The 21779-nt window shown below is 39.1% G+C and overlaps 1 protein-coding gene across 1 annotated transcript; it reads right to left on the bottom strand.

The window, feature by feature from the left end:
• Positions 1-2345: 2345 nt before the first annotated feature.
• On the bottom strand, positions 2346-13369 carry epm2a (EPM2A glucan phosphatase, laforin). Its single transcript, XM_085132903.1, has 4 exons — positions 11875-13369; positions 9942-10116; positions 4141-4385; positions 2346-2761 (listed from the first exon to the last, which is right to left on the bottom strand). The coding sequence occupies exons 1-4, from the start codon at positions 12119-12121 to the stop codon at positions 2478-2480; spliced, it is 951 nt and encodes a 316-aa protein (XP_084989029.1). The 5' UTR covers positions 12122-13369; the 3' UTR covers positions 2346-2477.
• Between the last annotated feature and the right edge of the window lie 8410 nt (positions 13370-21779).

Below are 21779 nucleotides of genomic sequence, written 5' to 3'. Positions count from 1 at the left end.
CACCAATGCATTATCAACACCAAGCCAAGAGCTTACTCACAGGGGGGAGATGTGATTGCTTAGATGTGTCTGAACATTTGAACCCAACACTAAATGGCTGCAAAAGTCATTTCGAGGCGCTGTATACTGTGAAGTCAAGACCCTACAACATTAGAGATGGAAACAATCCATCTAAATGAATAAGCTCTTTGCAACAGTGGGTGGGGGGGGAAGAGTTTCACACAGAACCACGCTCAGGGTGGGAGGGCCACCCGCTGCTGCTAATTGGAGTGACGAGAAAGAGAGAAAAGCAGAGGACAGAAAAATGACAAACAGGATAAAGCGGAATGTGGCTCAAACTCTAAGATGATGTTACTTCTAAATGACTGCTCAGTTTTATTATTAATGTTTCATTTCACAGTAAAGATAAAATAGAAGACATTGTCGGTCTCAGTTGATCCATGAAGGCATAAAAAACAGAGGGTAAACTGCAGAAGGAAATGAAAAGCAATGATCTGTGACGCTTTCAGCATGAAGTGGATCTAGAAGACCGAGCAAAGAGAGTATATACAAGCTGATGCCGTGCACAGCTATTGCAGGGCAAAATAATAGACACAACACAAGTGTTGGTGCACTGGCGGGTTTTTTTCTTTCATTTTTTAAATGTTGTGTCTGTTGCAAATTGTCTCTGTACTTGAATTTGAATGCAACTACATGCAACAGCAAATCATATGGTGTTCAGATGCGTTGTGATCAATCATTGACAGTAATCCATTTCAATAATTACAGCATGTTTATCAGCTACTTTGATATCTAAGACACGGCAAGAACAACACTAATATACTGTTCATACAATAAGATAAACAAATAAGTGTATTTTCTGTCAAATCAATGTTGATACCTTAGAAAACAAAAAAACTGAAAATAAATATAGAAAAGCATTTTCCTTCATGTTCAGTTTTGTGAATATTTTTAGATCTTTAGAAAACCGTGATGATTCACTTTCAATAGCACAGGTGCTTAGCTCTATCCACCCACCCATTCCCGCTGATCCCCTCATAACGATGCTGCCTTCTGCAGAGACTCACAGAAACTAATAAAAAAAAGTATACAGATTTGTGCTAGAGGGAAGAAATCTTTGATATTCTAATTCACTAATTTTCTTAACAAAAACATCTTCTGAAGAAAAGCAAATGCAGCATCGTCACAATGACAGTGTAGTCAAATGTTCAGAAATGACAACCAACAAATAATGCTCCGTGTCTTAATGGGCTGTTATGTATGCATTAAAACGATCTAGAAGAGATTTTGTTTGTTTGTTTGTTTGTTTTTTCTTATTCAGCAGATGATTGGAAGAGCATCTGTCAGGTAAATAAAACATGAAATGCTATCAATCGCTCAGAGTGAGAGAGAGAACGAGCTATATTCTTTGATGCCTGGGAGCTGAGTTCCTCTCATACACACAGGGGGAGACATTATTGATATATTAGTTTTAAATTTTCATTTGTAGCTTTGGCACAGAGCTACAAATGCAGCATTAAGTCTCTAAAACCTGGGAAATTACAAATTTCCTTTCTGAAAAGAAAGAAGAGATTCTTAGAAATGACAAAAAAAACAAACAAACACAAAACAACACAGAAAATGTATGTTTCTCTTAATAATTGACCTACTTCCTGCACGCAGGAAATGAGAAATATCACCCTGCATAGTTCCTGCTATTTAGTTGCATTAAACTTTTAAAAGAGCATCTAATGTTTGCTCAAAACATCAGCTTTGTTTGTTCATTAAAACTTCAAAAAGCATTAAAAGAAGAAGAAGAAGGTCTTTACAAACACCCACGTGGACATGTGCTGAGTCCAAGTCCTCAATTTGCAAGTGTATATTTTTAAAGGCTGAGTTAAGGCCCTGAAAGAGGGGGAGCCAGATTTTTTTTTAAAGCCACATCTCCTCCTGCAGCTGTCATCTCTCTCCAATCCCCTCCAACCAGATGAGCATGGGTGTATGCACGATATTCATACAGCAGAAGATTAGTCAGTGGTGTAAAAAGTACCCACTGAACCGCCACATTTTGCTTCCTATTAGGACTTTATAACCTTACTGCTTTCTTTTAAGGTTCCATAACAGACTAGATGTTTTTGAAGCCTGAAAATAGAGCCCAGTGGAGGAGCAGGAGTCAAGTACCTCTTAAGAACATTTATAATACAATACGCTGAAAGCCTAGATGGGATTATTTGCCCAGTGACGCCAAAAACATGCTGCCTACCCCAGCTTTTAAAAGCTCACACACCAGTTGGATTGATTGACATTTCTGCTGCCAGAACACTCTCAGATACTTGGGCTGAAGTGAGTCATTTACATACGTTGGATTAAAGTCGAGATACAGATTTTATTTTTTTTAATTTTGCACATCAAGAATTGTTTTGAGTTTTCAATCATTTTATTTCTCAGAAAGTCCAAAGGATTCAGCTTCAGATTTAAAGCACAAAGCCACTCGGATCTCATGTTTCAGAGCCAGACATAGATGAGCGCAGCCGGCCAAACTTTTGAAGGAAGTCTGCCTCAGCTTTGACTAAAGCTTCCTCATCGATGTACACTGCTGGTCTCCTTGCTGCTACAAAGTACTGCACCTTCCTCAGGGTCCACCCAAGGACATACATGAGCAGGCCACACACAGCTGCAGTCGACCTCCCCACTCCAGCGTTACAGTGGACATAGACTGTGTGGCCATTCTCTAGGAGACCATGAAGCAAGAATACAGCCTGAGGAAGCATCCTGATCCGGCCTGCAGAAGAAGACGGCAACTCATAAAAGAGATACTGAGTATTTGTGTATTTTTCTTATCCTACTTATTTCAATTAAAGGACTGAAACCTCTTCCCTCTCCATAATTTCTGTCTTTACTGCAATCTGTGGCATGCAGCAACAGGTCAGTTAATTCCTGATGGATTAAATCTTTACATTTTTTCGAGCTCAGTAATGCTCCTGTGCTGCAGGCTGTGGTTTTTATACTGACATTACTCAAACAGAAATAAACAGTGCATTTGCTGGGGGCAGTTACCTGTAGCTGTAATTACTATAGGTAAGAAAGACAGAATGCATTCCCATAGCTCAAATGTGTTTTTTAAAGTTTCTGGTCAACAATGGAGGTCCACAGATTGGTAATAAATGGAAAAAAAAACCCAACAAAATTCGCTATTAAAGTGTTTGGCTACAGCATCCTGCCAGAACAGTTCCAGTGTGCCTGCAACTCTAATGGAGGGATAGATGGCCATTTTTCCAAAAGATAGTTTCTCATTTGATGTTTTGATGATGGTCATAAAGAAACAAAATCCCTCATTGGTGTTCAATTAGGTAGGAATGTGATGACTTTGAGGTCATTTTCCCCCTCATCCAAGCATACAGTGATCACTTATTCCATATGAATAGATCCTGGGACAGACTGCTCCCATCATATTAGAAATAATTCATCATGGGATAAAAATGACCTCACAGAACAAACCAGCATCTTAGACATGTACCAGTGTCTAAGATTAAGAATATGCTGATAATTTATCTAATCATAACACTTTTTTCTACTTACATGCCACAGGTATAGTTTTTGTCCCACTGCACTCAAACAAATCTGCATCTTTATTTGTAATGAATGATTCCTTCTATAATATCCTGCTCTGTGTAATTGCTGATGGAATATAATTGCTGATACAGGCTGTTCTCATCCCATACTCACACTCTCAGTCATCTGTGGAAGAATTGCTATCAAATGGGCATTTCTGTCTTGATGAATATCCAAATTAAATTGATCTAAGGCATAGGGCCTGCTTTTCTCACACATGGATTAAACCTAGACTATAAAACTTTTTATACTATAATATAATTTATACTATAATTTATAAAAAATTATACTATAATTTTTATACTTTTAATACTTTAAAACTTCTTTTTCTGGACATCTTCAATTTGTTTTTCTATTACTGTCCATCGGGCTTTACCCTCCAAACAGAATTCCCAGTCTCACGTTGAACCTTTGAATAGCTCTAAGTTCATAATGTTTTATGAGCGCTAGATGGAAATTGGAAATGGGGTTAAACACATTTAAGAGGTTCTACTAGGAATTAAAAAAGGCTTTTTCTTCAACCTTGTATGACCAGAAAATCGTCCTTACCCTCAGTGCTCATGTCCGGTGTGGGCAGCCACACATACACAAGGCCACAGTCTCTGTACAAATGCATCATGGTCTCTGGGGTCATGGTTTCGTCGGGGTTACGCCGGCAGCCGTAGGAATTGTTTACCACATCCCACTCTGTCTGGAAGTTCATAACTGCAGTGATTCCCAGTTCATACTTCATCTTTACGGTCACGTGTTCCACCTGTCGAGGGCAGCTGCCCAGCCAAATACGTGGCAGCACCCTGGGATCAATAAAAAGACGTGTACACTGATTATTTACTTGTATGTTAAAGTGATGGTTATGTACTTCTAATGACGCATTTTCATCTAAAAATTTTTTACATCCTACTAGCCAGACCATCCATTAAGACATTTTAAAGTATCACAGAATCTAAATTTGTGTTTATCAAATATATAAGATACATAATAAAGAATAAAGAAGATTGAATTGTGAAAACATTATTTAAAATCCATAAAGAGAGCCTAAAACTCTCAGTGGGTAACAAATAAAATAGGTAACACAGAAGCTGATGAACAGCGAGGTAGGACTAGGACTTTCAAGGTGCTCCTATAAGCAAAGCAATGACGACAGAGCTATCAGAACAAAGCTGACTATTATAGGTCAACAGTAAGCAAAAGTGGTTCACTTATGTGTCATTGTCTTACCTTCTTCACACTGTTCCTCATAGTAGTGATGCTTTATTGACCCCCTCATCCCCCTAATTTTCTTCCCGACCACTCTGGTTTAAGGCAGACTCCACTGGTGTTCATTAGCATGCATAAAGTCAGCAACTAGGACGTGACAGGCAAAACAAAGGCGACGCCTTTAATACCTGATGTCCCAGAGCAGCTCTGCAGTGGAAGTATCTGGAGCTTAACTTGCTGTCACCTGTACACCTCTGTTTTTCCCTCCCCACAAACCTCATCATATCACAGTTTAGCGATATGTCATATGTGGATGAATTGTGTGGAGTCTGGTTGTTTCCACTGTGCCTTCCTCCCATAGTACTGGCTATGGTACAAATTAGCAATTCTAAATGCATAAATTGCCCCTCTCTATCATCCCCATGTTGGACTGGTTACCAGTTGACAATTGCTGAGATAGGCTGGAGCCCTCCTATGACCCTTGATAAGTGGTTAATAAAATGGATGGATGGAAGGACTCTTATTATATGAACCAAGCAGCCAATATAAACCGAAAAACAAGTTGTGTATAACCTGATTTCTTGTTACCTTTCTAATGTGTCTAGCATTTTTGCCTACTAGTTTATTTTAAAATGGAAACAAAGGATGCACTGGACGATTCTAAGAGTTTATTTTTTTCCGTTTCATGAGCTCATACACTTAAAAGTGCAGTAATATCCTGTCTTATGAGAAAGATGCCTTTTTTGTCTCTGGTCTTTAGTTGTGAATCAAACTGAAAAACAAATGTCTCAATCTGTTGAAATAAAAATGATAAACATCATAAAAAAAAAAGGCTGAGTAAGCCTTGGGCCTTCTCTCTAAATATGAGCTTGACAGATGACTTACCAGCTACAAAGTGAGTGGTCTCCCCGCGAATGTTATAATGACTTACTGCAGAGTGTGTGTAACACTTTGGGCTATATGGATGCAAGGTCTGAGGGACTAATTTAAAAAGCTATTAACAGGGAAGATACAAAGGCACAGTGCTTCCTATTGAACACAGGTCCTTGACATAAGCCTTGTAAGGTCTTTGGACACAAATTAAAACCTGATGGCACAAGCCAAGCCAGCTCATTCTTATGCAAGTTATGTGCTTGCTGCCTCAGGGGTCTGGGGCTAATTTCTGAAGTGCCTGGTATGCCATGGCACCGAGTCTGTGCCTTACAAACGGAGGGCATGCACCGGATGCTGTGTAACTACTTGGTCTCTGCCATTTAAGACAAATATGTAGCGTTCATTGAAACATGAACATACGGTACTGTAAAAAAAAGGTCTTGAGCTACCCCAGGTTTCTTTGTTTTTTGCTGGGAAAATGGGAAATGGTTGCGGAGATTTATTGAAATGCTAAACATACATGGAAATACAGCATATAAGGCAGAAACAGAGTTTGGATTTTATGGATGTGGCAACCTTTTGTTCCAATCTCTGTCAAGATGATTCAAGATTGCTCCAGTTATGTGGAGATGCAGGCTCTGGGGAGGCCAATCCATGGCTGATAGTCTTTTTTTGGGTCTCTTTCTACCCAGGTATGCTTTTACTGCATTGGCAGTGTGGTTGGGATCATTGTCATGCTGAAAAATGAAGCTGCTGCTCATTAGATGCTTTCCAGATGATATTGTATGATGGATAAAAATCTGATGGTAGTTTTCTGCATTCATAATTCCATCAATGTTGATAAGATTCCCAACAACCAACAAAGAAAACCATTTCACATTTGGATCCATCACTCCACGGGACCTGTTGCCATTGACTGTAATTTGCCATATCTCAGCTTTAACGTCATTTTCCCGTCTTGATGGCCACCCTTCTATTAAGACCATCTTTAAGAAGCCTTCAGTTAACAGTCGATAGATCAACTGTTGGGCCTCGTGCATTTCTTAGGGCCTTTGACAGGTCTGTGCTGGATTCTTCTTAATACGTGACATTCAGATACTGTTCATCAGGGTTTTGTTTTTTGTTTTTTATGTCTGCTACTTGTTTTTTTTCATCATTTTCTAATCCAGTTTCCTAAGATTTTGGAAGGAGACATACAAGACTGGTTCATCCCCTGAGTTAGGTTCCCTTTTTATGCTTGAATGATTCATAGGTCAGTGTTAAGAGGCTTAACACTGACCTGACAAGAGGGTCTGGCTCCTTGTAAGCAAAATATAAAGAAATGTAGGATGCCTCAAGACTTTTGCACACTACTACACATCCTTCAAACTATCTAAAATAACTTTTATTATAGAATTTTATAATATTTTTTTATGGCACCAGCTCTTAGGCAAAGGACATCTACAGAAGTTTCATTTTCATTGGCTACAACCTGAACATGAAATGAGTAGCAAAAGACAGAAAATGTTCTGACAACAGGTGTTGGGATCTTATTTTTACACCTTATTTGAACCAAGAAAGGGTAGTAATTCAACACTACGAGATTAACTTTCTTAATATCCATATGTTTAACAATACACTTGTACTTAAAAGTTCATCTTTTCTCACTTTCACAGTTTTAAACCATCTTGAAATCCAATGTAAGCAATGCAAGAGAATAACGTATCAGTCAAGTAGCCAGCGCTGTATGAATTGCCTTAGAAATCCAAATGAATTCTGAACGATGCCATCTCTTCTCTCTTAAGAACCCAAGCAAGGTTAAGGAGGTGATAATACAACTGCTAGTGGTCTACCTTTTTTATGGGTAATCATTTTAAAAGTGACAGAGGAGTTATAACTCAATGAGGAACGGCAAGGTTAAAAAACAAAGACGAGAACCAGGCTTTGTCTGTCCTGTAAAGAATGAAGGTTTTTAAACTCAACGACTATCAGGAAGAAAGGACACTGTGACATGACTAATGCTGAAGTACTTCGCAGAAATCTTCTCTGACGTTTTAGTGTCAGAACGGAGAAGAAATTAAGCGTTCATGGACAATACAGATGAAAGCACAAGGCTCGTTACTGAATATGCTTAAGTTTGAAAACTGTAAGAAAAGTGTAAGAAGACAGGGTGATGCAATTCTCAAGGTTGTTCAAGTAACTATTTGGGGACATAATTTTTAAGACACATGTCACATAGTGATAATATCCAAGGCTCAGTTTCCAGGAGAGGGACCTCCCACCTTTTTCTTTTTGGCCTTGTTTTGGTCTCTCTTAAAACTGCAGACCGACAAAAGAAGGCAACATTACCAAAACTTAATTCTGAAACAAAGAAACAATCATATAGATATTAATTTCCCCCAGAGGAGCTAAGTAATTTTTATAGCATTATTAGGCAAATATTGCAGAAAAGATTAAAAAACCACTGCATTTCATTATGACGTGTATGCATGTGTGTGTGCGTATGTGGCTGAAGAGGAAGTGTGGTGTTGGGAGTGAGCGGTGGGGTGGATCTCCATTTGTATATACTCCAGGCTACAACACGAGTAGCAATCTGGAAGTTTTAGACATGGTGTAAAGAATATATTAATGTCCAAATGGCTAAAAACCACAAAGAACCCCCCAAAGGAATACTTCTATATTTCCGAGAAGATGCTTTATTCACTTACTTGCAGAGAGTTTGCAGAGCAGATATATAAATCATTCCCACGTCTGTATATTAAACATGGAGCTACTTTCAGTGAGGTGAGTTTGAAACGCAGATGGACCACAGGTGACTCTCAGGCTCTAACAAGATGTGCGTACTAGCACCTCTACACCTCAAGTTATTAAGTTATAAACTACACCCTATTTTCCATTAGGTTGCCAGATTGACTTTGCTATACTTTTTTTTCTTTACTGCTGGCTTGAGCTGTATTTGCCTCATGAGGTGTATAGTTGGATCAACATTTGCTGTCATCCCAATAACACCATTTTCAGAGAAGGAAGCTCCGTATCAAAAGGGTCTGGGGCGCTAAACTAACCTACCTGCAGCCCAGACCTGTCACCCACTGACAACCATGACATGTTATGAAAGTATCCAACAGACTTGTTCTTTAGCTCCTCAGACAGAAACCTGTTAACTGTTCTCACCTTATGCTTAAAGACAAAGGAGGTGTTTGCAGTTAGAGCTCCTCAGAAGTGGAATGACCTGAGGAAATACGCATCGCCTCATCTGTGTCTTCTTTAAATCACTGTTCCATTCATATTGTGAGGCTTGTTTTTTAAAATTTTGTTTGACCATCTTCTGATATAGATTCAGATTTTTTGTCATTCTAAGCTTAACTTATATCGTTAATTTTTATGTCAACGATATAATTACAATGGAATTGCATTGCTTCTTAATCTTAGTTTGACGTTGCACTTGAGTCATGTGGGTTATTTTAATAGAAATGCCCATTTTTGTGCTTTACAAATACAATTTATTATTAATTTCAAAGCTGTCACAGTTGATTTCTCAGATGTAACAATTATAGAGAAAAGATGCAACACAGAGTAAAGGAAATGTGTTGTAAAATGGTGATTAAAGAGCTATTTATTAGCTTCATCCTTAATAATTAACATTTAGATACATTACTGGTTAATAGTTCCTCCAGATGGACCAATTGTGTCCATCTGAGCTTATTGCTAGCATCCTTCGCCTTTACTTCAACATCTGTGGTCTTCCTCTTTTTCACCAGTTTGGCAGCCCCATATTCACCATCCTCTGTCCAATACGCACACTATCCCTCGTCTGCTCACGTCCAAACCACCTCAGCCTTGCCTCTCTAGCTTTGTGTTCAAACTGCTTAACCAGAGCTGACCCTCTGATATACTGATTTCGACTTCTGTCCATCCTGGTCACTCTTAATGAAAATCTTAGTATCTTCGTCTTTGCCACCTCCAGCTTGGCCTCCTGTCAATCTGTCAGAGCGACCATCTCTAAACCATACATCAAGCAGGTCTCACTACCATCTTTTAAATGTTCCCTTTCAGTCTCGCTGCTATCCTTCTATCACAAATCACAAACCTCAATCACCAAAATAAATAAATAAAATAAAACCAGCCTTTCCTAACCCACTGAACTGTGATCATCATAGAATTACTTAGTAAAAGTGCAAAAAACTGTCTTTACATACCGAAATTGTAAGAAGTGTACGAACGCACAACACTGCAAATTATCCTATATTAAGGCTCCCTTGATTAGAACATCATGCAGAAAGCGTGTATATGTACTGTATTACCTGGAGAAATGCATGGCCTTCTGACCAGCCACACTGAAGTAAAAGTTGGTGGTGTGCCTCATCTCATCTGTGTGCCCCGTTTCTTCTATCCAGTGGCCGATGGGGTGGCAGTACACGCCATCCACCACATTCTTATCATCATATGTACACCATCTGTCATGGCTTGGTCCGCTTCCTGGTGACAAAGATGACAAGCACGTTAATGCACATAAATCAGGGACGTCAAACTCATTTTCCACGGTGTGTCACATGCGGCCCAGATCTTGAGTGTAAAGTGCAAAGAGGTTAAACTACACATTTAGATGAGATGTCTTGAAATAAGAAACAGATTTCAACAGTATTTCTCAGTTTTTCTACATGATAAAGAGATGGTGTTGTAGTAAATGAAGAAGAAATGTGTCAGCATGATTTAAACTGTATGACAAAAATATGTCAAATTACATAAAAATAGAAATGAGTTTCAGTTTTCTGGGCCCACTGTAAAAAGCATACATTTCTATAGTAGATTGTAAAAAAACAAACAAAAAACAGGTACTTTTCTGTTATTTAACTGTTAAATAACTTAATTTCTGTGATGCACTATAAATAGCCACTGGGCGGAATTCTTTATCAACAGGAGAAGTTGTAAAACTTCTTATATTCTAAAGCTATCCAGTGGGGCAGATTGGAGTATTCCCCGGGGGACGATCTGATATCCTCGTCGTGTTGTTCCCTCGTCATCATAAATAATGTTGTTCCAGGTTCAACATTGCAAGTGACCAATCACCTTCTCCTGACGTCATCTGCGACCTCGAAAAAAACAAACGCCTTCAAAAAATCTACTTCACTTGCGAGAAGAGAAACCGCCTCTGTAAGGACAATATGTATAATGCTTACCATTTATTAAAGAAAAGTATCCTGAAATTCAAAGAATTCAAGTTCCTGGACAAGAAGCGGTTTGTCTTCTCGCAGGTGAAGTAGATTTTTTTAAGGCGGTATTTTTCAAAGGCACAAAAGGGGGACGTCACAACAATGTGATTGGTCACTTGCAATGTTGAACCTGGAACAACATTTATTATGATGATGTGGGAACAACACCGACAAGAGGATATCAGATCATCCTTCACGGGGCTGATTCTGGCCTCGGGGCCTTATGTTTGACACCCTTGTTATAAACTGTCCAACCATCGGCGTAACTTTGTGCTGAACATTGGGGGGGGGGTCAAGATCTCTGTCTAAATAAATAAATAAATTCCTAGATGATTAAACATGTAACTATTTTGCTGGTAATACCTGAAATGAGTAAAGAAAATCAACAGCCTATTTATGCAAGATAATTCATAATTTTATTGGGGGGGGGGGGGGGGGGGGTATATTGGTTGGGTCTGATTATTGGGGGGTCATAACCCCCCTAACCCCCCTGGAAATTACACCCCTGTGTCCAACAGTAGGACCATATGACTCATTTCAAATGAGAATCCTTTTATCCATTTACATTAAATCAAAAAATATCATAACATTAAATATAGCCTACATGTTAAAGAAACTTTCAGAGGAATCCAGTATTGCATTACTGTGCATTCATTCCTGGGTGCAGATGATGAAGTATAAATGCTGAACTCTATCTGTAAACCGTTATATTCACATGCTGAATTTCAACTGTTAATTTCAACTAAAAGACTCAATAGTTTTTTCGGATTTTTTTCAGGAATTTTAAACTTTTTTAGGTTTGCAGATCCAATGCAATTTGTTAGCCACTGAACATTTAGTGTCACTTACCGCCATCATGTGGCACTATGAAAACATTGCACAATAGCAACCAAACATGGCGCAGTCATATTTATGTCTCTCCCCGCTAACCTTACAGTAATTACAGCAAATCTGTGACACGTTTGGGAAACCGTCTACATGTGAACCAGATGTGATGCGCATTAAACCAGAAGTGCACAGGTACCTTCCCAGATAAAGGTGCCTCTGACTCTTTGGATGAACTTGAACCACAGTGTGTCTCTGTGGGGCTCGGCTAGGTGCACCTCACCGATCCACAGACACGGTTCTGCGGGTGACGGGAGTTTCTGTGTGGCTTTCATCCGAACCGCTCTGTTCGGGTCCCAGTTCCCCATTTCAGCACGCGAACCCAAAACAAAGACGTCGACCTCCGAGGACTCCGGAGTGAGAATGACGCCGAATCTAAATAACATGACCGCAGGCTTGCCTAAATCTGTTCAGCCGATTATCGTATGGCGACCTTATGGGTTATTATGGCCTATAATGTTATAGCAGCTATTGCGTTACATTCGCGACGGTGTGACTGTATGGTGTAGCCTAAAAATAACCGGGTGCAGTTGGACAGTTCAGTTTGCAGCAAAGACAAGAAAAAGAGAATGAGGTCCCACTCTGCCAGGATTATCGGGCACCTTGCAGAAGCCACGTGAGACTGGACAGCTCAAAGTACTGCGCTTCAGAAAAACACATTACTCTCTGGGCAGCATCTACTCTTAAAGGGAAAGTATTGTATTTTCTATACATTCATTTTCTTTTCTTTGTTTTTTGTTTTTTACATACTTCTGTAGTGCAATAAAAAAAGGAAGCGTGACAGATGGATAACATCTATTGCTTTATAAATAACTGGACACGAATAACTTGAGTTTATTATATAATATTATATTACAGTGCATTTCTAACTACTGTAGGCAGCAAACAATTCTTTTAACTAAAGATTTTTAGAATTTGAAAGAAAGGCAGACGTGAAGTGCGAAAGTGAGATCAGAGGTCAAATGTGACATGTTTTTTTTGCAAACTATAAGTGATATTTAGAATACCCAGATACCAGTATAATTTTCTAAATGTGGCACTTGAATTTTAAGTACAGCTTTAAAAACAAAATTTGTTTGACATCATTCGAACTTGAGGAACAGGTACAAAAAAAAGCACAAAGTAATGTGATATTTAAAAACAATATTTAGAATAGGATTCCCTCTATGCTTGTAGTTTGTCAGCACGAACAATGGCAGTGAGAAACATAGTTTTAAATAGCTATACGTAGCTTTATCATCACCTTGGCCTTCAGATCAGCTGTTGACCTAGAACAAGCCGGAGGTCAAACTTGACACAATATTTAACATTTTTATATAGTACATTTATGTGTAGACAAAACCACCACACTGGTAATGGTATCTAAGTTCTCAGTTGTTTTTTTTTTGTCAATTTTTAATCCCAAAATTATTAAGCTGACCTTCAACTTTGGTGGATATTTATCGTATGCTTACATTTAAACATGTAGTGCTTCTAGAGGCCACCACAGTGATGCTGTGTGAATGTGTGTGTGAATGGGTGGATGACTGAATATAGTGTAAAGGGCTTTGGGGTCCATAGGGACTAAGTAAAGTGCTATACAAATACAGGCCATTTACCATTTACCATGCTCCACCATACTTGTTCTCCAAGTAAAGAAATAAAATATTTACATTTAGCTAATCTGGTAAAAAAAACCAACAAAAAAAACCCCAGTGTGGTCAAAGTTTTCTATTTGATATTCAGAGCTTATTGCACATATATGTGGAGATGTTTTACTCAAATGCAACAAAATAGCATTTAAATAAATCCTACAAACACAATGAACTAAATTTACCATTCATAATTTACTACAAAAGATCCTTTATAACACAGAACAGAACATCTTAAGCTGTGTGGCGTGGTTGTGATTGTTGCCATCAGGCGTTTTCATTTATTTGGAATGAGAGAAGGTATTACCAGAACAAGCACATAATTGCTTTGGGTGGCCGAGTGCCAAAACTTGGGCTCTGTCCTCTAATCCTTCAGAATCACCCTGCATGTATAGGGCTAAGATCCAAATATTTCTGGTCCTCAGTAATAATAACAATAATAATAACAATGACAAAATGCTGGTTTTATACAGAGTAGAAGTAATGTGGTGCACGAGAAGGAGGAGAATCCAAAGAAAAGCAAGGATGCGTGTTAGGCAGCCAGGTTCTGTGTTGCAGTGAGCCGATAGGTTTGCAGTGCTTCAGGGTTTTAATCACATTTCTACTCAGAGATTAGGCAATAACAGAAACTTTAACAAATCCTGCAGCAGAAAACGACACCAGCAATGTGTGGATTAATCACATGGCACAGTAACTTAATTAATAGAGGTATGCTCAGGACCTGACTCGACCCTAAATGGTGATTTGTGTTCTTCTACACACATCTTTTAAAGTAGAAGAATTTTAATAAGCAGCACTTTTCTAGATGAATCCTGCTCTTTACCTGCGTCTAGAGAACAGCTGCCTCTAAGACTGCACAACTAGCTTCGATTTCAAATAAAGGGGGTCAACCTTATAAACTGTATTGATTCTTCTTTAGCCGTCTCTTGAGCATGTGTAAAATCTGCACTTGCATAGTATTCATTTTGTTAGATTACTTGTTTTTCCCTTATTAGATCTGCTCATTTTTGACTTGTGGATGTGCTCTCTTGTCGGTAAAATTTAGGCCATCATGCACAGAATTTGCCACTCATCTGACCGGATGAAATTATGATCCGTACATGCAGTTCACCATTTGATCAGTTAAAGCTGAATAATTGTTGTACACTGCCACCATGCATGCTATATGCTGTACATGCACTGTTTCTAATACTGCACTTTAGAAGTGACCAACACCTCTAATGTGAGCATCCACAGTATATGGACATACGTGCAATTTGTGGCAAGTATCAGTTTGTATAATCAAGAGACTCTAAACACAATCCCTTTGTAGAATTCATGTTTTTTACTATACCTGTAATGGCTTTTGTGTTTAAGTTATATACCATTATTATTTGTTATTCATGGCTTTGGTTTTGTTGAGGGTTTTCTGTTCATTTTATATTTGTAGTTCTAGCTCCTGGTTTCAGTAACTGTGTCTTCCCTGTGTTCTAGGTTTCATTTCCAGTCAGTCATGTCAAGTCTGTGTCTCTGAGTCTGCGAATGTCTCGTGCTTCCTGTTTTACTTTGAAAGTCCTTGCCTTATGTCTGGGTATTCTGCTTTGCATCCTTTGTCTTGTTATGTGTGATTTGTCCCGGCTTTGTTGCCACCTTGTTCCCCAATCACTCGTTGTCCTGCCTGTGTATTTAAGCCATGTGTCTTCGTTTGGCTCAGGTTTTTATGTTTCATGTCTTGGGTTTGTAGCCCCGGACTTTTGTTCCTTTGTATCATTTTTTAGTTTCTGCCAGTTTTGGTTTTGTTTTAGTTTAGCCGCTGCCATGTTCAGCACTTGCTTGTATTTCATTCCCCCCACTGTAAATAAAGCTCACGTGTCAGTCATTCATCAGTGCCTGCCCTTGGGTCCTTTCTCTCACCACTCCACATGTCTGCTGCCGCAGCCATGACAATCCCACATTAGAACAATCCACCTACCACAAATCAGTTGCTCTTCTTTCCACATGAATGTAAGGTTTCAAAAAAGTGTAAAGTCCTGTTACTACTAAATAAAAACACTAAAAGCTTTTCGGTTACAACCAAAGAACTGTTCTAGTTTGAAAATACCTTGTCAGGCATGTATGAATTAACCTCCTACCATGTAAGTTAGCCTGGTGGTGCCAGCTGACGCCTTTCTTAAATAATTATGCTGATCTCTATTTTAATCAGGTTCAGATATGTGGAGGGCACTTCAAGCTGAGAGTTTCTTCCTGTAATTGCTTCACTGAGTTTTGACAGCTGGGCTTGAAACTCCGTAATCATTTGCTTTAAGGCAAACTCATCAAATTGCTCTTCAGCGCACTGACCCACGAGAACCTGCAAAGTAATGAAAAAAGGTCAACCGTTTTAGTGATACGATCTTTAAAAATGTGAATTACAAAACCTTTTTGTTACATTTGGCCATTCTCTACTTCACAGTTTTGGCCTTTGATCAAGGACCTCAGTTTGTACAAATACCAAACATCTGGTCTTACCTTCATGTCTGGGCTTATTAGTGAAAGCAATAAGCTTTCGCAATAAGCAGTAAGTGTCCATGGCTGAAGGAGTTTCAGGTAAGGATTGTGACCAGAACCGTGATTAAAAAACAAATATATGTATATATTTTTATGTTGTTATATCTTTTTTTTTTGGGAGTGGAGATTTTTGGGGGGGGGGGGGGGGGGGGGCTAGTGAGGGTTGTGCATCATGAATTGATAAAATGTAAAACTTAATACATTAGTGCACTTCTGAGAGAGATGTCGAGCCATTCCTGCAAACTCCACTGTCTCTCCAACATTTGGGAGAGTCTCCAAATTTGTCTGAACCCTTCAGTGGTTGGAGAAGGTTTTCTCAGCAGGAGCGAGTCATTGGGCACCCAGGAGTGGTAGTCAAACTAGATATAGGAGTTTTGAGTAAATTAGCTTCACAGCTGTGCACACAGCTTCCTCTGGAAATCATCAGGACATCTCTGGACTTTAAATTTAGCTTACTATAAAATGTGATCTAAAATTGACAACCTGTATATAAAATATGTTTTAATTCAAACACTTTATGCATTTCATTGCCTCACCAGTCTGTTTGTAGCATGTTGAACTGTCATTGTAAAGATCAGGATTGTGATGAACTTGATCACTCAACAGTATAAGTATGTTGGAAACCCTGTTAACAGCACAGTCATGACACACAAGAAAATGTAATAGTATGTGATTTTATGTATACAAAATAAAATTTGGAGCATTTACATCTTACCAGAGAGTTTGTTTTCCAAGAAGCTATGCATGAATATCTTGTGGATCATCTTTTGAAGCTATCTGACGGATAGTATTAATCCACTATATAATCCAGTTTGACTTTCAATGAATCCGACATCACTGCAACATTTTTAAATGATGAATTAATCACCACACTTCCAACGATGTGCAAGACTGTTTATTAATTAATTAATTTGTAGACATTTATGTAATGCTTGAATGGATTTCCTGAATGACATGGCCTCCAGTATTACTGTGAATTGCCAAAATGAAGACATCCTGCCTCTGAGTGACAAAGTAGTTTATTACTCCTTTGCTACTCTATTATAATTCTTCAGAGTCAGGCTGTCCTAAAAACGCTCTGAAAAACCTTTAGCTGATCCAAAACACTGCACTGAGAGTACTGAGAGTACAGTCTTTGGCTCTCGGAGGAGGCGGATGCACTTTTTCTCCTCTCCTCTCCCTTATCTTCCCTGCTTAGTTCTTATGTCCTTGTCTAATCTCATGGTTTTTGTATTACTTTTCCCTGGAACACTCTCTCACAGTCTGTTTCTAAAACCTAAAAGAGAATTATGGATTTGATCAACTGGTCTTTGAATGCTATTGACACCCTTTTCTCAACGAGAAGTCTGGGCTTGGGAGAGCCCGAGTGCCCTGGAGGGACTTTCCCTGCCGGATACACGATGGACGGGTGGCAGACATGGAGGATCGTGTGCCTGGCGGGACTGTCGATCGAGGACGCTGAAGATATCTACCTATTCGGAACCATGATAACAGGGTTCTTGCTGATCGGAGCTGGCTCGGCCCTGGCTTATCGGAGAATTGAGAAAGCGGAACCGGCTGTTCAAATCCCCCCAAGGCTTCCCGCTGGGATTGAAAGGATGCGACGAGGCACGACTTCTCAGAATGGGCTCACTGAGTGCAGCATAGTTAAGATCTTGGAGAAGCTTACGGCTGCCGTGAATACTCAGAATAAGACCTCTGAGCGAAAGTTGGATCACATCTTGGAGCAGCTCACTGCGGTCGTGACGTCTCAGAATCTGCTCTTTGAGCACAAGAATGACAAGACCACGGAGCGGCTCCAACGGGAGATTGAGAGTCCACTGTTCCACTTAGCTACTTAGCCTGGCATGGCGAAGGACACTGTCTCAGCTGAACTATGGACACACACACACATACATATACACTGATAAGCACTCACTCATCACCCCTCCACATGGACACACACGAAACACGTACACTGATACGCCCCCGCTATCACCCTCCCTACCCCGGATCCAACGCCTCCTCCCATGCTCACCTCCCATCCGATGTGGACACCGGATCAGCTGGAGGCGAAATCGAAGACTGCAGAGGTCCCGGATCAGCTGTACACACTGGAATACTCTCCCATGTTGCTTGTCTGTGTTTATTGTGCTATGGTGTGTTGATATCTGTGCATTCCTGTATTATCCTTTTGTGTTACACATTTAGATGTTTTTTTTTCCCCTTGCTACTAGCCTGACCTGTCTCCCCAATGTGATGTTTGTGTATTGTATGTACGGTTGGCAAGGTCTGTCATCTCAGTTGTGGGCAACTGCAACTGACAAATAAAGGCTATCTTATCTCTCATCTCATCATCACAGAGACTCCCATATTAGCTTCTACTCATTGGCTTCCAGTTAAATCCAGAATTTATTTGTTTGCCAGAGTTTGCAAAAGAATAATGGCAGGCAGACCTTTTAGCTATTAGATCCCTCTCCTATGGAACCAGCTCTCACTTTGGGTTTGGATGTCTTTTAAGACCAAGCTTTCTTTTTTGATTAAACTTAATATATCAGTTATGTGTAACCAACTTTAAGGTATAAAGGTGAATTACAGCGCAATAATTACTTGGGCTCGTAATAAGACCCTGGCCAGAATCAGAAGACACCAAATTCGTATGGAGCCAAAGTATTGAGCAGCAATAATGACCTGGACACAATGTTAACTTTTGAGTAGCCACTCTTGTATTGTTACAAGGTATAACAGATATTTGTCCAATTTGTACAGATAAAGTAAAAAATAAAATAAATAGTGTGCACACTCAAACAAAATAAAAGTACTTGTTGGGGCCCTTTAAGAATTTAGAGTTAAGCTGGCAATAGCCAACTTCAAAGGTCCTTGTGAGTGTGATTGGAATGTATGAGTGTGTGGTGTGTATCTTCTTTTGGGGTAGATCGTCCTCAAAGTGGTTGGCTCGCCATCTATCACAACCAGAATATCGTCCTGGTCCTTGGACTTTTCTGTCCTCTCCAAAAAACCTGACCTATAATCCAGGTCATAAAATGTACATTCTAATCAGTCTGTTTCAGATGCATTGTTTAAGGTTAAAATGTAAAATCAAAATATTGCATCAACCTCATATTCATTGCATCAACATCTTAAATCTTATCAAATCTCACAGTTATGTTGTACAACATTCAATTTTCAAATATATCAAATATGAGAACTAAACATCTAAGTTGCTCAAATATGTCTCTATTCATGTAAACATTAATTAAACAATACTTATGGTAAGTAACCATTGACATTCAAAATACAATACACCATAACAAATTCAGAACTATGTGCAAATAAGCAACAAAATATACATGTGAGTTCAGTTCAGAGGTATTAAACCAGTGTGCTTAATTTCTCCACACTATAGGCCTATTCGTGAGAGAGAAATGCACTAAAAATTACCCTCTAGGTTACTTTAAACTCACAGTGAACTGCCAAAAATTATCTTTACAGCGGCTAAGAACATGTTGCTCACCGTTGCTCTGTTTCACAAAAGCCCAACACACACTGGTGTCGGAATTGCAGCAGCTCTCCGGATGAAAGGTGAGTGGTTAGCCTGTGAGACACCAAGCTAGCATTAGCATGATCACAACGGTAAGTCTCTACAACTTTTTTTCCTTCGGAATAACACTTGTCTTACCGACGTTGCTTCTCTCCTTCATCCAGCCACTCGACTCCGGATTTCCACCAGGTAAGTATGCTGGCTTCCTTTCCTCTCAATTCTGAGTTTTTCCCTCTCTTTTGTCTGTGGATTTCTCGATTTGAGTAGCAGATGCCTCCACTCCTCTTGCTGAGATGAGAAAAAACCCGGGAACTCCATGCACCTTCACCTCACTTCCTGGCTGACAGGGTCAATGCGGCCTGGGTAGGCTCTGATTGGTTGCTGATAGTGATGTGTCCTGTGTGTCGAAGCGTCGAATCGTGTGTCGGGTAATCTCGGGGACGTTTCTGTGAAGCGCGTATCGAGGCTTGCTTTGATTACGTATGCAGTGACGTTCGAGGCCTCGCGGGCAGTCCGTACCACGTGACTGATTCAGGGACTGGTTCACCGGTTCGCGCCAGATTCGAAATAAAATGGGCAGAAAAACACAGCTGATTTCCCATCACACTGTGTTGTGGAATTGGATTACGTACGTGTTACATGGTTACTTGAGCATTTCTTCTTCGATGGAACCAGGAAGGAAGAGATTTTTTATTTCATTTTATCTCTCCTAATAAAGTATGCACACAGTAATAAATATCACAAATGATAAGCACCATAATATAAATAAACAACACTACAGATCCTATAATCTGATTTCTGTCTTTTAGTTTATTAAAAAGTGAAGCGCCAAATACTAGTTTGTGTCATTATCCAGATGTACATAAGCATGATTACACAGGTACTAGCGGGTTTTGATTATCGATTAAAATCGATTCTAGCTTGGATAACGTGATATCGATTCATTAAAATCCTGAATCGATTTTTAATATAAATATTACTACATTTCAACCACCACCAAACAGCTAAAACAGTAAATGAGAGCAGGTACACCGATTCTGCACAAAGACGTAAACACTAAGCGCTGACGCATCACAATCAGTGAGATGTCGCCTTTCTCACCAGACAGCACGGTCGGGGCTGAAAGCCGACAGCTCACTGATTCTAATCTAAGGCATCTGCTGTGATGCTTACACATTAGATAAAGTCTCGAAAGTGTCAGCTTTCTTTTTATAGTTATAAAAATATGCAAATGTACTGATCTATGATCTGAATTATACTATTGACTGACTGTCTGAGGCTAACAGTTACACAATCATACCAAAACTCTGTCCTGATAGTTTCCACTTTCTCTTTTGTATCACACATACTGAGACAATATTCGGGATAAATAACCAAGAAAACAATTTACTTATTCAGTTTAGAGGTTTACACATCATTATAATCACAGAGCCCGCTTCACTTTAATTGTCCACTTGATGGCGCAGTAGAGCAAATGAATCATCACAATGCTTCGAATCATGAGTCGACCAATTGGGTGGAAAGCTTCAGTTCATCATGAGGCTTCATCTCACCATCACTAGTTGCTGAGCTAGTTGCCCTCACGTGGGGTGAACTGAGAGGTGCATTCAATGGTCATAGGAAATATGACACTTTGTTGGTGTGGACAGTTAAAATAAAGAGAATAAATACTCTTTCTTCTCTATCATTGGTGTAAATGTTGTTTTTTTCATCTGGGCTACCTTTTAGCTATTAGATCCCTCTCCTATGGAACCAGCTCTCACTTTGGGTTTGGATGTCTTTTAAGACCAAGCTTTCTTTTTTGATTAAACTTAATATATCAGTTATGCTTCTATGTGCTTGAGCACCTCCCATTTCTTTACTCCCCATGCATTTGTCACAAATTACCTTTTGTCTACTTTCTCTTGTAGCCCATCACCCTATACCACCCCATTTATGGTTCTCTTTATGATCCATTTATTTCTTTCCCTACCAAGTGATATCATATTATTGCCCTTTCTAAATTTAGTCTTTCATCAAGTTCATACTTCTCTACTATATATTCTCTCTATATATATATATATTCTCTCTCTCTATATATATATACATATATATATATATATGTGTGTGTGTGTGTGTGTGTGTGTATATATGTATATATGTGTATATGTATATGTATATATATATATATATATGTATATATATATAAGAAGGGGGCTCTGTTTATGTATGTCAAGTACACATATGGACAGTCATTCCTACAATTCCTAAAACAATATTAAACAAATGTATAATACAGTGTACAATAGATGAGCTCCTTCAACAGTGACTTATTCGACAAGAGTCCAGATGATTAAACTTGAAAGTGTTGTCAAAGTTTAAATGTAA

The sequence above is a fragment of the Neolamprologus multifasciatus genome, chromosome 15 (genome assembly GCF_963576455.1).
Source record: "Neolamprologus multifasciatus chromosome 15, fNeoMul1.2, whole genome shotgun sequence".
NCBI lineage: Eukaryota > Metazoa > Chordata > Actinopteri > Cichliformes > Cichlidae > Neolamprologus > Neolamprologus multifasciatus.
Note: the sequence above shows the minus strand (reverse complement) of the source record. Positions and strands in the feature narration are given on the sequence as shown.

What these genes read in the sequence shown, in the direction of transcription:
- epm2a (XM_085132903.1), bottom strand. Translation starts at nt 12,121, where the DNA reads ATGTTATTTAGATTCGGCGTCATTCTCACTCCGGAGTCCTCGGAGGTC. An exon ending in AAGGCCATGCATTTCTCCAG is followed by an intron (nt 4,386 to 9,941) that starts GTAATACAGTAC and finishes TATTGATCCCAG; the next exon opens with GGTGCTGCCACGTATTTGGC. An exon ending in ACCGGACATGAGCACTGAGG is followed by an intron (nt 2,762 to 4,140) that starts GTAAGGACGATT and finishes CTTCTTCTGCAG; the next exon opens with GCCGGATCAGGATGCTTCCT.